Source organism: Aphelocoma coerulescens, chromosome 2 (assembly GCF_041296385.1).
Source record: "Aphelocoma coerulescens isolate FSJ_1873_10779 chromosome 2, UR_Acoe_1.0, whole genome shotgun sequence".
NCBI lineage: Eukaryota > Metazoa > Chordata > Aves > Passeriformes > Corvidae > Aphelocoma > Aphelocoma coerulescens.
Genome location: NC_091015.1, coordinates 19857977 through 19871430, shown reverse-complemented (window position 1 = coordinate 19871430; position 13454 = coordinate 19857977). Strand labels below are relative to the sequence as shown.

The 13454-nt window shown below is 38.8% G+C and overlaps 1 protein-coding gene across 1 annotated transcript in view; it reads left to right on the top strand.

Annotated features, from left to right (window-relative positions):
* MALRD1 (MAM and LDL receptor class A domain containing 1) overlaps positions 1-13454 on the top strand; it is a 242766-nt gene that overhangs the window by 42063 nt on the left and 187249 nt on the right. Inside the window, exons 11-13 of the mRNA XM_069004716.1 lie at positions 1678-1787; positions 4741-4908; positions 6875-6995. Of these exons, the coding sequence (XP_068860817.1) occupies positions 1678-1787; positions 4741-4908; positions 6875-6995 (399 nt within the window). The remainder of the gene's footprint in view (positions 1-1677; positions 1788-4740; positions 4909-6874; positions 6996-13454) is intronic.

Sequence of the window (13454 nt, the reverse complement as noted above, 5' to 3'; positions counted from 1 at the left end):
TTATTACAAATTTGGTTCAGTGTTGCTGCAGGTTAAAGCCTCAAGCAGATTTGGAGGTTACCATGCCCCACCTCTCAAGCCCAGTAATGTTGCATTCCCCATGTGAGTTAGCTGAAAAGGTTTTTCTGAGGTGGTTTTGTACCCATCTATCATAGTGCCTGGTACAGCCACGACTTTCTCTGGAATCCTAGAATCTGAGCAACTTTTTGCCAACATTAAACCACGAACCTTCAGGTTGCAAAAGTTCCTTTTAGTACCACAGAGTGCTCATCTCTCTCCTCTCCTGGGGAGGGCAGCAGCAAATTTTGATTAATGAAGATCTTAACAAGGCTACTGTAGAGCCTCAGCTGCAAATTAAAAGAGGGTCCTTTGAAGTACCCTTGCATTCCAATGAGGGGAGCTTCCCTCGTGCTGCAGAGTGCAGCATTCCTGTTTGTACAGGGAGCTGGAATGGTCCCCTCTTTGTGCCAACCTTGCTAAAGCGGTGCCATTATTCATGTGGGGCTGGACCTAACCCTCGGCTTCATTACGTATCCATGGGAAATAAATGGCTAAGGAGTATGACTGCAGCAGCACAATAGCTGATTTTCCAAGATGTAAGGCAATATGTGTAATATCAATGCTCAAAAAAGACTGAGCCTTTAGTGTTGTTTTGCATAGACTTTCATGAAAAAGTCTCAGTATTCAGCAAAGGCATCACTGACGGCATTCAAAATATGCTGCTTTAGGGCCCCTTGAAAATGTTTATCCTTCCCTACCTTTGTCTGAAGCACATCTGCTGTAGTTCAAATCCAAACGCAGTGCATTTGCCAGAGTTCAGATTAGATCTTTAATTAAGCTTTCATCCCCACTAGCACAGACAACAATGTCAAGTCTGTGGACCCCATGAGAAAATATAGCTTTTTCCATTGGCTCCTGTGGTCTGCAACATTGTTAGCATGCTTAAAAGTGGCTGGGCTGTGCTGAGAGTGAATATTGTACCCTAAAGGAACTAATTTCAGGTTTAAATTTGTTTGAAACATTATTTAAGCCAATTAAAATGTGTCCTTTAGGGATCTTGGCTGAGCTCTCTGTTGTTTGATCTCCAGGGTGCTCTGTGTTGCAGCTCCTCTGCTCTCCCCAGTCCATGCAGAGAGTGGATGGGCAATTTGTGAAGGTGATGGTTAATAGTTTGTAGTGTTTTGAGGCTGGCGATCTTAAGGTTTTTGCTTGAAGAGAGCAGATAAAAAATGCTTCCAGAGGGTCTGCCCAGTAATGCGCTCAGAGAAACAACATCTGAACTCCCTTTGAGGGGCTCCATAGACACTTCCTTGGGTTTAGGTGCTTGCAGGCACCATGAAAGGGTAGTCTTAGTAGTCTTAGCTGCCCAGATAGCCTTCTTTCCTTCTCCCCCTCTCCTTGTCTTTGGTATCAGTCATGATAGTTTTAGGAGAGGGAAGAGCCAGGAGCATTTAGCAATTCTGTTTTGTCTTTGCCCACACAGACACTGGTTGTCACAGCCTGTTACAACACCCTCCTCATTATCCAGAGACTGAACTGATAGCAAAGCAGTTTAGATTGTTCTGATCTGTGAATAAGCTTTATGTGTCTCATGAAGCATATAGTTACCTCTCTGACAGACCTATTTGCCATTGGAGAATGACATATTTCTCATACTTTAAAAAATTTTGTTTATAGGAGCATTCATTTACTTCAGTGGATCACATCAGATGAACACAAAGATGGCCATGTGTCATCTGGAAAGCCCTTTCCTTGTCAAGCCGTCCCCTGGGCTCACCTGCTGCCAGGTAACCACTTGATATTAACATTAAATATGTACATCAAATATGTAAATATGTACAGCAACTATTCACTACAAGAAAACATTCACATCTGTACTTCTATTTGTCCTTTTGGCCGCTAAATAAAATTAATAGATACTGTACAGTTTTATAAATTTTTTCCTCTTTCCTGAGGCATTTTTGTTTCCTATTCTATAACTTTTCAAAGCTTATGTCATATTGGGGAGAAATTGTGTAGTTACTATATGTTTTTTTTCTGATGCTGTATAATCTCTTTCTGATTTAAAAAGCAGAGAAAAGAAAAGGAAAAGACAGAGAAAGCTTGCCAAAATAATTTTTTTTTTCAGTGGAAAAAAGAGGCGTTAGAGAAACAAAATAAAATCTAGACTGGTTGCTTAATTTTTCAAACTCAGTGTAGAACAGAAACTGTTAATTCCACTTAAGAAAACTTTTTTCAAAAATAAAAATGTCAGAAAAGAAGGAACTGCACTTAGAAGGCCCAAGAAGTAGTGGAATTTTGTTCCAACAGGATCTAGGCTTCTTAGGTTATATCTCATCTAAGGGACCAGAAACAAGTGCTAGCTTAGCTAAATCTGTTTTACTTGAAACTGTAGCTCACTTGGACTGCACGCATCAGTGAGTTACCAGATCTCAGCTGAATAGCTGCAACTTACAGCTGAGAACTGGAAGCCTCTGAAACAATTCAAGAACAGTGCCTTGCTGTCATTTAAGGTACTCTCACAGTTCTTAATCTTCATGTGACTTCTTAGTGTTATAAAACATTAGAAATAAAATAGATGCGGGATAAACTAGAGCAGAATACTGCTGCAGGGAACTCAGAAGGCCTGAACCATCCCATCGAAGGCCTGGGACACCCAACAGCCTTTGTAATCACTGTGCATTTGTTTAGATAGTTTCATCTCTCTTTTGTTGACTTTGATGCTGAGTAGGTAAGTACCTTTCAGATTCAGATTAGTTTATCTTAGAAACCCTTAAGACAAACTGGGCAGCACTGATATGTGAATCAATTAATTATTCTGGTAAGATCTATTGCAGAGTTTGGTCTGCATTCAAAATAAACATGAATGCAGTGGGGATGAACTATTTTTCTCTACTTCTAAGTCAGAAAAGAAACATTTTTTGTCGTAAGTATGCATGTTATGAATGAATTTAAAATTCTCAGATTCAACAAAAGCTAGAGCAAGTTCTTACCTAGCTGTACATGTCTGTCAGGAGAGTGTTTTTGAAGACTGAAGCCTGGCTTTCTGCCACATTTTCCCTGCAGACTTTTATTCTGGGAAGGAGCAAGGAGTAGCAGTTGCTCATTAAGATGTGTTATGTTCTCTGCCTATAAATGTGAGATGATGCCCTCTGTTGGATGTCCCACTGAGAGGATAAAAGGATCCACATAAATAGATCTATGTTCATTATTAGCTTTACAAGTTCTTTAGCTCCAGTTGTTAAAAAAAAAAATGGAGTTGAAGGATAACAAATTTATATTGTGCCTTTCTGGTTAATTGAAGTTTAGAAGTAACTTCTTTCTGCAGCTTCTTTTAGCTGGGTCTTTTTGTAGATGTAAGCTAAGAAACATCTTCATTAAGCTCAAGGTTTTGGAGTTGTGGAAGCAAATTTCTAGTCCCAGCTCTCTGTTTACAACTCTTTAATGAACACAGTAGTCATTGTATAGTAGAACGTGTAGACATAGAGAAGGAGACTAACACTATTTCTTACTTAATGAAAGCATAAATTTGTTTGAAAAGCTGTTTGATAGACAAAAGCCATCTAAATTGTTTAGAGTAAAATTCTTCAAACAGCTCATTTTGGAAAGTGTTTGTATACTGCTGCTTTCTATTTCTTGTTTTTTGCTGGGGGAATGAAAGTTGCATGAAAGTATTTCAATTTATTAATAAACAAGATTATTTTATATAAGACATGATTTTCATGAGTGGAGGTAAAAAGAAACATTGAGAGACTGAGTCTACCAGACATGAAGCCAAAAGATATTAAAAAGTAGCACTGTCTTTTAACAGGAATATTTCTGAATGACTGAACCAGCTCTCGTTTTACCTTTATGAAGACTCAAATATTATCAATATCAAGGCTTTTGCAGGGAACTAAAGATACTGCAGTTGAAGAAATTTTAGTCTTTCACTATGTAGACAAGCAGAAAGGACTCAGGGGGAAAGAAAAAAAAATAGTCTTTGAAAATCTTATTTCTTCCCCTCAGTTCTCAGCTGAATTTTTGCCTGGGTATTATTAAAAAAAAAAAAAAAGTATAAATATACACTGATATGCTGATATACTGATATATATATATATATATATATGTATATATCAGACTTACTCTGTATTGCAAGGGAGTGAACTGTGATTCCCACTCTTTTCTGATCTTTTCTGCCCCACAAGCAGCCTCATCCACCTACAGGTATTGTTTTTTCCTCCCATATATTGGTGAATCTTCTTGTTTCAGGAGATGAATAGATTATTTTAAAAATCTTTCTTCAGATCATATTCATTTATATTGATTGTGGAAATAAAAGATTATAAGGTTTCTTTCATATGAGAACCTCAGTGATTGCACTTCTGAAATTAACACACCTATGAAACTGTCATATATTCAGCATTTGTAAAGAAAAATAATATTTGCAAAGTTTCTAAATGCTTACTAAGATAAAGAAGTTAAGGGAAGTTGTATCATTCAGTCTGCATAAGTTGATAGATACAAGCTCAAAGTAAATTGTAAAAATAAGCTTTACTTTAAAATATGGTTTTGTCTTTAGACATGATACTGCTCCTCAACATGCTGTAATTTCAAACATCCCCATCTTTTATGCCAAGCCTGTGTTTAGACCTGTCATGTCATTCTTTGTTATAATGTACATATATTACTTGGTACTGAATTTCTTGCAGATTGATTATATCATTTTTTAAAGCTTTTCATTAAAAACTCTTTCAACAGGTAAGATTTTGGTACTGGTTATCTCAGGATTCCCAGCTTTCTGTCTTTAGGAGGACTGCATTAAATGGAAGTTTGGAAAAATTATGTGACATTTCAGGATTGCCTGAGATGAATTGGACAAAAGTGAATATACCTGTGGAAAGTGCAGCTGAGGAATTGCCTTTTCAGGTAATTAGAAATCACATTTACATTGCTTTCAAAAAGATATTTTACTTTGGCCTTTAGAATTAATTTACTTTTAATGATGAAATATAAAAAGAGAATCTCTATTCTTTAATGCTCATATGAAAAAAGAATTTAATTTTGCTTTTTACATAGGTTCAAATATTAAAGAGCATAGCCATTGTTTCAGTATTCTATACATTAGAATAACTTTTTAACAAACATCAAGGGCCCCTATAGATTATTTAGTTCCAGGCCTCATTGGCAGGGACACCTTTCACTTGACCAGGTTGCTCAGAGCTCCATCCAGCCTGGTCTTGAAAACCTCCAGGGGTGGGGCATCCACAACTTCTCTGGGCAACCTGTTCCAGTGTCTCAAAGTGTAGGATTTCTTCCTAATATCCAATCTGAGCCTACTCTTTTTGAGTTTGAATCCATTCCCCTTGTTCTGTTACTATGTGACCTTGTAAATAGCCCCTCTCCATCTCTCTTGTAGACTCCCTTATGGTACTGAGGGCTGCAACTAGGTCATTCCGGAGCCTTCTCGTTTTGAGGCTGAACAAACCCAATTCTCCCAGCCTTCCCTCACAGGAGAGGTGCTGCATCCCTCTGATCAACTTGGTGGCCCCTTTTGCACTCACTCCAACACATGCTGGGGACCCCAGAGCTGGGCACAATAGCATGGGGTCCCACAAGGGCCGATTAGAGGGGCAGAATCCCCTCCCTTGCCCTGCTGCCCACACTGCTTTTGATGCAGCCCAGGCTTTCTGGGCTGTGAGTGCACATGGCTGGGTCATGTCCAGCCTCTCATCTCCCAGTACCCCCAGGTCCTTCTGGGCAGGGCTGCTCCACATCCCTTCATTCCTCAGCCTGGATGGATACTGGGCATTACCCACGCTCAGGTGCATCAACTTGCACTTGGTCTTGTTGAACCTCATGAGATTCCCATGGGCCAGCCACTTGTCAAGCTTTTCGAGGTCCCTCTGAATAGCATCCTGTCCTTCAGGTGTGTCAACTGCACCCTCAGCTTGCTGTCACTGGCAAACTTGCTGAGGGTGCACTCAATCGCACTATGTCATTAATGAAGATACTAAATAGCACTGGTCCAAATACAGATTCCTGGGGGACACCTCTGGTCTCTGATGTTCATGGGGACTCTGAGCCATTGCCCAGTACCCTCTGTATGTGAGAAATTCTTCCTCATGCAAACAATTCTTTATCCCCTGAACAGTTCATCCATTAAATCTACCTCTTTACAATTTAGAGAAAAGGATGTCGTGGGGGCCATGTCAAAGGCTTTACAGAAGTCCAGATATGGGACAGCCGTAGCCCTTCACTGATGCAGTACTTCAGCACAGAAGGCCACTGGGTTGGTCAGGCAGGAAGGACTTGCCCTTGGTGAAGTCATGCTGGCTGTCTCGAGTCACCCCCCTGTCCTCCGCGTGCTTTAGCATAACTTATAGGAGGATCTGTTCCATGATCTTCCCAAGCACAGAGGTGAGGCTGACAGTGCAGGAACTTCAGTTTGCAATCTGTCCCTACATTTACTGTACCACATTGCTAACTTCAGCAGGCATAGTATAGATGGACACAAATAAACAGTGTTGTAAATCATCATATTTGGTAACCATGAATAGCTAATTTAAAAAGATATGTAATTTTTATGTGTTCCAGCAGGAAGATGATTCATGCAACAGTGATGACTTTTTCCAGTTTTGATTGAAGCAAGGTCATCTCGGTTGCCTAACTTTCCCTAGGTAAATGCAGTTACAGCTTTGACAGTTGAGGAGCAGATTTCTGACCTGATCAAATCTCAGTTGTAGTTTCTCCTGGCTGATGTTCAGAGTTGGTTGTAGGCACAATTTAGTTCCTGTGCAGATGTCATAAATTAAAAAGGAATATATAAATGTGTGTATTTGTGTCTTTTTATCATGTCAACTTTAAAGAATTACTTATTTTTCTGTCTTTACAGATTATTTTGCAAGTTACTATTCTAACAGCAAATGCTGCTGTTGCTATTGATGATATCGGTATATCAGAGGAATGCATAGTTGTGAATAGACCACTTCCAGGAATCAGCTGGGAAAGTGAAGGCAAGTTTCATGGTTTTCAATAAATTTTCCCCAATTTCTGCTACATATGTGGTTTAACTAACAACTTGAAGATACCTTTAACAAAGTAGAGGATAATCTGAGAAAAAAAGTCCATATGCTGTAATCTGTCATCTCCCTGTAAGTGTTCCAGGCTGCATTGATTGGGTCTTTGATTCTGCCTATGACAGACTAGATGATCTTTAAGGCTCTTCCCAATCCAAACCATTCTATGGTTCTATAATAAAGGTTTTCATCCTTGTGTTATACACTAGCTGTTATGAGAAGTTTGCACTAATTCTGCAAATTGAGCTCTCATGGGAATTTCCTGATACCACTTACTATGTAGTATCTGCTCACATTCACGTTTGGAGGCAGAGGCAGAAGCAAAGCATCCTATATTTTCCACTAAAGAGCAAATTCTGCTGCTTTACTTTTAGGGCAAGAGGCTTGTCCCATCATTACTGCTAAATATCTGACATATAAGGAATGCCCACCAAACTTGTTCTTGTACTCACACTCTGTAGTTTTGAAGTGCCAATGGATGGAAATATAAACCAACAAAACCTTCTGTCAGACTGCTGATTCTGGTCCTCTTGATACTACCAACTGCTTTCCAAAAATGGCATGGGCACATATGCAGTCAGGGGTAATGTTGATGAGTTATAGCCATCAGGTATCTGGATTTAATACTGAAAAATTTAAAGGCATAATAGAGAACTTAAGTGTTGTGTTTTTAAGGCTTTTCTGATCCCTATATACAGTTGGGTTGAGGTATTTAGAGAAACATTAATTTGCTTTCATTATTTTCCCTACAACTGCCTCATTTACCCATTAATCACAAAGATATTGTTCTTAGAATGGAGGTTTTTTAAAAAAAAATCCTGTCTGGATAGAAATATGAGTATTTATAAAATTTAGGTTAAACAAAAGAAATGAAAAGCTGCACATCATTCCTCTCATTTACTTTCCAGAAATCTACTGAACTAAAACCAGCAGACCCTGTCTTTTTGTTGCCCCATTCATTGAAATTTGGGATGTTCTCTAATGTGTAGGTTGTGGTGCAAGCTAGTAGTGGTGTAGCAGCCAACCTGGGCTTCTTGCAGCTTTCATTGTGGCCTGAGCGCAGAGATAGCATGGCTACAGCAGGAAGGTTTGGTGAAAAACCTGCTTCTGGCTCCAGGGGAAAGAGCAGGGAGCCATACCAGCCTCTCATCTCTGAACAGGAGCCTGGCTCTGTAACCCTAAGGTGTATTTGATAACTTTTCACAAAAAAATTTGAATATTGTGGAGGGTAGGATATAGTTTAAGACTGTCAGACATTGAGATCAGCTGTGTTTCTTACCAACTGTGGTATAATCTAGCATGCTGCATAGGTGGTGCTCTCTTCCTTATGCTGAACAGGTTGCTATATTAAAAGAAGATAAAAAGCACTTCTTATAATTTTATATATTTGTGGTTTTACTTACATGTCCTTTTCTGATTTTTAAGGGGAAACAGAATCTGCAGATGCTGATGCTTCATCTTTTTACTGCCCAGCAGGATCTTTTTCATGTGGCGATGGGCAGTGTATTTCATCTGACAAATTTTGTGATTTTAAGCCTGACTGCCCAAATAACCATGATGAAACCAAATGCCGTAAGTGAAAACTTTAAAATCTGTGTTGTTAAGCTCCTGTGACTGGGTTTCTTTGTCCTATGTGCAATGCTTTCATGACTTCATAAATCTTGCAATTTAATTAAAAGTAAAAGCTCTTGAGAAACAGTTACTTCACTTTGATTCTGTTCTGTGATTTTTCCCCTCTTATTTTCTGTAGCAACTACTTCCCTCTTAGCAATAAAACCATAAAAGAAGATTTTGATAAATTATTTAATAGAAGCTGCTGCTTAAAATATAGTATTTTATTTTGTAATTCTAATGCACTGGTCACAGACTTACATTCAAATTTTATATTTTATATACTTACTTTTGATGTGAAGATGCCAGAGCTCTACCACAGCTGTACCACAAGCCTGGTCACAGCTATAATTTAAGCTGAGTCAGAATTTTCTGCTTGATTGTGCTGTGCCTCCTGTCAGGGCCACATGCCCGGACTTTCTCTGCATGGAAGCAAACACGTGGGAAAGCAGAGGGAAGTGGAGCATCTCAGAATCCCTCTCCACTGTACAGTCAGCAGGGAGCTCGGAACTGTTTCAGGGTCTCTAATATGTAGCTTCAAAAGTCTTTTTGATTGATTCAGTTTCCTGCTTTGCATAAGAAATCACAGTTATACTTTGCACTTTTGAAAATGAGTCTCTTGCTTTGAACTATCTACTTTGCTGTAGAACTTGTGATGCATTTTCAAAAGGAGTTGCCACAAGCAATATTTAATGCAAGTTTTCTTTTTAAAAACAGGACATGATGCTTTCTAGCACATTCAACACAAGTGACAGAAATATTGTAGACAAGATCCTCAAATTGTTTTCTGTGCCCTGTTATGCATCAAAAAATGTAAACTTCTTCAGAGATGCTAATACAAACCAAATTCACTGTTTATATTTTATGGTTTTTATTTGGAGATTTTAGATTTAGAGTTGTTGCTCAGGTAAACAAAAATCTATTTGACTATTAGTAGGTAAAAGAAATATTTACAGCTTCAATGAAATTTCTCTACTATTTTAGTATTGTATTTTTCTTGGCTAGAGCATTGGTATTGAGGGTCTTAAGTGTTTAGAAGGACTGGTATCCAAAATATACAGAACTTTGAGGTATAAAATTGCATTTTGTTTTATTAGATAACAGTTTGCCTAGCTAAAATCAGAAATAACAGTTAAATGTTCACTAAGCAGAATATCTTTCCTCTTGTGGGCCAGAGTAAAGAAAATTCTGATATTACTGTATCACAGCTGAGGTTGGAAGGGATATCTGAAGATCACTAAGTGGTTAAACACCACTCTGCTCAAAGCAGGGCCACCAGAGCAGAATGCCCAGAGCTTGACAGAGTTAGGTTCTGAATGTCTATGAGGATGGAGACTACCCAGCCAGTCAGGACACCCTGTTCCAGCGTTTGATCACCCTTACAGAAAAAAAAAGTGCCTGTTGCCTCTTCTCATTTCACTGGACACTACTGAGAAGTGTTTTTACTTCTTTACTCCCTCCCTGCCGATGTTACTCATATTAAAACTCTTGTAACACTTGAACATTTTTTGAATTTACTTTATGTTTTTTCTACTTTACTTATGCTTACACACCTTATCAGCATTGGGTTATGATAGATTGGATTGTTCTCCCATTACCCTTTTTAAATTCAGGTACTGGGTATTTGTTCTCTGACAAAATAATAACACTTCCAAATCAATAGTTTAATTAAAAATGTTCTAAGTAGATTTAGCTGCCTGCAACTTTCACTGCACTGTGATAATGAACTGATACCTTTTAATCAAGAAAATTAAGATCTGCTGGTTTTTGTGGCTATTTGTATTTCCTTTTAACTATTCAGCCTGTGTTTCCATTTCAACATTACGCATTTGGGTGAAGAAAAATGTCCAGCAAGGTGTTTCACCAGTCCTAGACTGGCCTTAATTACAAGTTGCCTATCTGGAGACTGATTTTCTCTTTCTTTTTCCTCTAATTATATGACTGAAAAAACCTTTATTATACCCAAGTCTCATTTGTCAAGACAATACATTAACAATGCCATGCTAAAGGTTAAACTTTGGAACCATTATATTTATGGTGATCTTTGCTCTAAGTATATTGCTGACTTATAAATCATTGTTACTGCTGAGCTGGCTCAATGTGTGCTAGCACTACAGCTTGTAATGTGGGAAGCAGAATGCAGGTACACAAAGGGCCCTGCAAGAAGTTTGGCAAGTTGGCTGTTTCCAGGCAATAAACTTGGCTTTCAGCACATTAGTCTCATAGTCTACAGCACTAGAATAGCTCTTAAAATTATTTTGAAATAGTATTTCATCATCTTCATGCTTATGTAGTGCACCATTACTTTCTATATTTTCTTTGCATATTCCTGCACTTGGATGCAAGCATTTCATATTTCTCAGACACTTTTCCTTATTTCCTAACTTGTCTAAACACAGATTTTTGTTCACTTCACCTTTTCCAGATACATCGTTTCTTTCATCAATATTAACATTTTTTTCCACAGTGTTCCATCTAATAGTGATTTTATGCACCTAAACCTTGTTAATGTTTTTCTCTTTGTATGAGAACCAGGCAGGGATATTACATGGGCTTAATATGTCTTTCAAAACACATTTCATTTATATCTTATAACCTTAAATTCCAGTAAGATGATTTACTTAGGTGCTCAGGACCACTAAGTCCACTGAATGAGCAAAGTCTCCATCCAATTTTCTTATCTCTCAGTATCAATCCTTGAGACATCTCTTGATTTTCACTTCCACTCAAAGGAGTACCTTTTTTTCTGTCAGGCCCGAAAGAATTCAGTTGAAGATTAACACTTCTGGGACTGCCAAAATGTTTTCTTTCTTGAGTGTTGGCTATTGTGTCACAGATGAAGAATTTACTATGGTCATAAAGCTTTTATACTTGACTTCCACGCATTAAAGCAGAAGAGAAAAGTGACAGCTCTTTTCAAACTGCAGATTCATAGCAGTGACCTAACATACCTATCACACTGTGTGCTTGTGCTCTGGAAGATGAATGTGCAGCATGAGTTCTATGGTCTACATCCTATGAATTTGGTGGAGTCTAAATGTTCACTTTTGCACCCTTAGAATTATGTTGATGGAATAGGAATAAGATCAGGTTGGAAAGCAATCTGGTAACACATGTGTTCTTGATATTCTGTCTGACCTTTATTAATTTCTCCCTTATGATCTGTCTTTTGTGTCTGTCAATTTTTTTTTCCTGTCTACATATTGTGTGGATTATCAGGAATAATTATATGGGTTTCTATATAAAATAAATATGAAATAATTTACATTTATATAAAATAATTTACATGTATATAAAATACAGCATATTTTCACAGGTTTATCCATGGTCACATGTTTTTGAGGTGCTCCAACATGACCTCGTGCACAGTCACTGATGTTTCGAGGTATACCCATTGCAGCACTGACTTACCCACAGCCATAAATACTTTGAGGTGTACTTTCTCCAGCACGGGCTTACCATTTAGAGTTACACCTGCTGCCATACAGACATAACCATGGCCACAGGTGCTTCAAGATGTACCTGCTCTGTCACGGGCTTATTCTCAACCACAGACACTCCAGGGTGTCCCAATCTCACGTGGCCTCATCCACAGGTCACAGTCCCTTTGACTCGAGTCTGCACTGGAGTTCCAGCCTGTTTCTCCCAGTACAGCAGCAGCAATGACCCGGCCATCTGCCAGCAGACACATCACCTGTGTTGTTATCAAAATACTCCCAGGCACAGTAGAGTAAGGTGACAGGCAGTGCAGCAAGCAGTGAAAGCAAGAGGCAGCCACTAATGAGCACTAGGCTCTAATAAATAGTCAGGAAAGAAGGCCCCATGGCAAGCACAGGAGTGTGCCAATTAATATCTAGAAATCAATAAAAGCTGTAAATTTGATCCAACACATTCCAATCAAACTTGTCATTGTCTCAGACTCTTTGAGCCACATGTGCCAGAAAGGACTGCCGTGGTTGAACCTCAGCTGGCAGCTCAGCCCCACATAGCTGCTCACTTACTCTCCTGGTGGGATGGGGGAGAGAATCAGATGAGTAAAAGTGAGAAAACTTGTGGGTTGAGATGAAGACAGTTTAATAGGGAAAGCAAAAGCCATGCACACAAGCAAAGGAAAACAAGGAATTCATTCACCGCTCCCTATGGGCAGGCAGGTGTTCAGCCATCCCTGGGGGAACATCGGGCCCCATTACACATTATGGTCACTTGGGATGGTCAACACCACCACTTGGAACATCCCCCACTAGTCTGTTGCTGAGCATGACACCATATGATGTAGTCTATCCCTTTGTTCAGTTGGGGTCAGCTGTCCTGGCTGTGTCTCTTCCCAACTTTTTGTGTGTTCCCAACCTCCTTGCTGGTGAGGCAATGTGAGGAGCAGGAAAGGCCTTGTCTCTATATAAACACTGCTCAGCAATAATTAAAATATCCCTAAATCCAGCACAAATCCAAAATATAGCCCTTTAGCAGCTACCATGAAGAAAATTAACTACACCTCAGCCCAAACCAGCACACATATACACACAGTATTGTTTTGTATTTATGTCTAAATGAAAGATGCATTTAATAGTTATTATTTCTGTGGTGTACAATTTAGGGCAGCACAAGCATGTTAAGGCTAGCCTAAAATTAAGTAATTCATAAACTGGACGTAATCTATATGTTTGTTCAGAGTTTTACGTACCTTAATTTGAGCTAGAAGGCAAGCAAAGAGAAGGATGCTCATGTTCATTCTTAAGAACTACTTTTGTAGCATAATTGTTTAAAGATAAATATTATTTGGTCTCT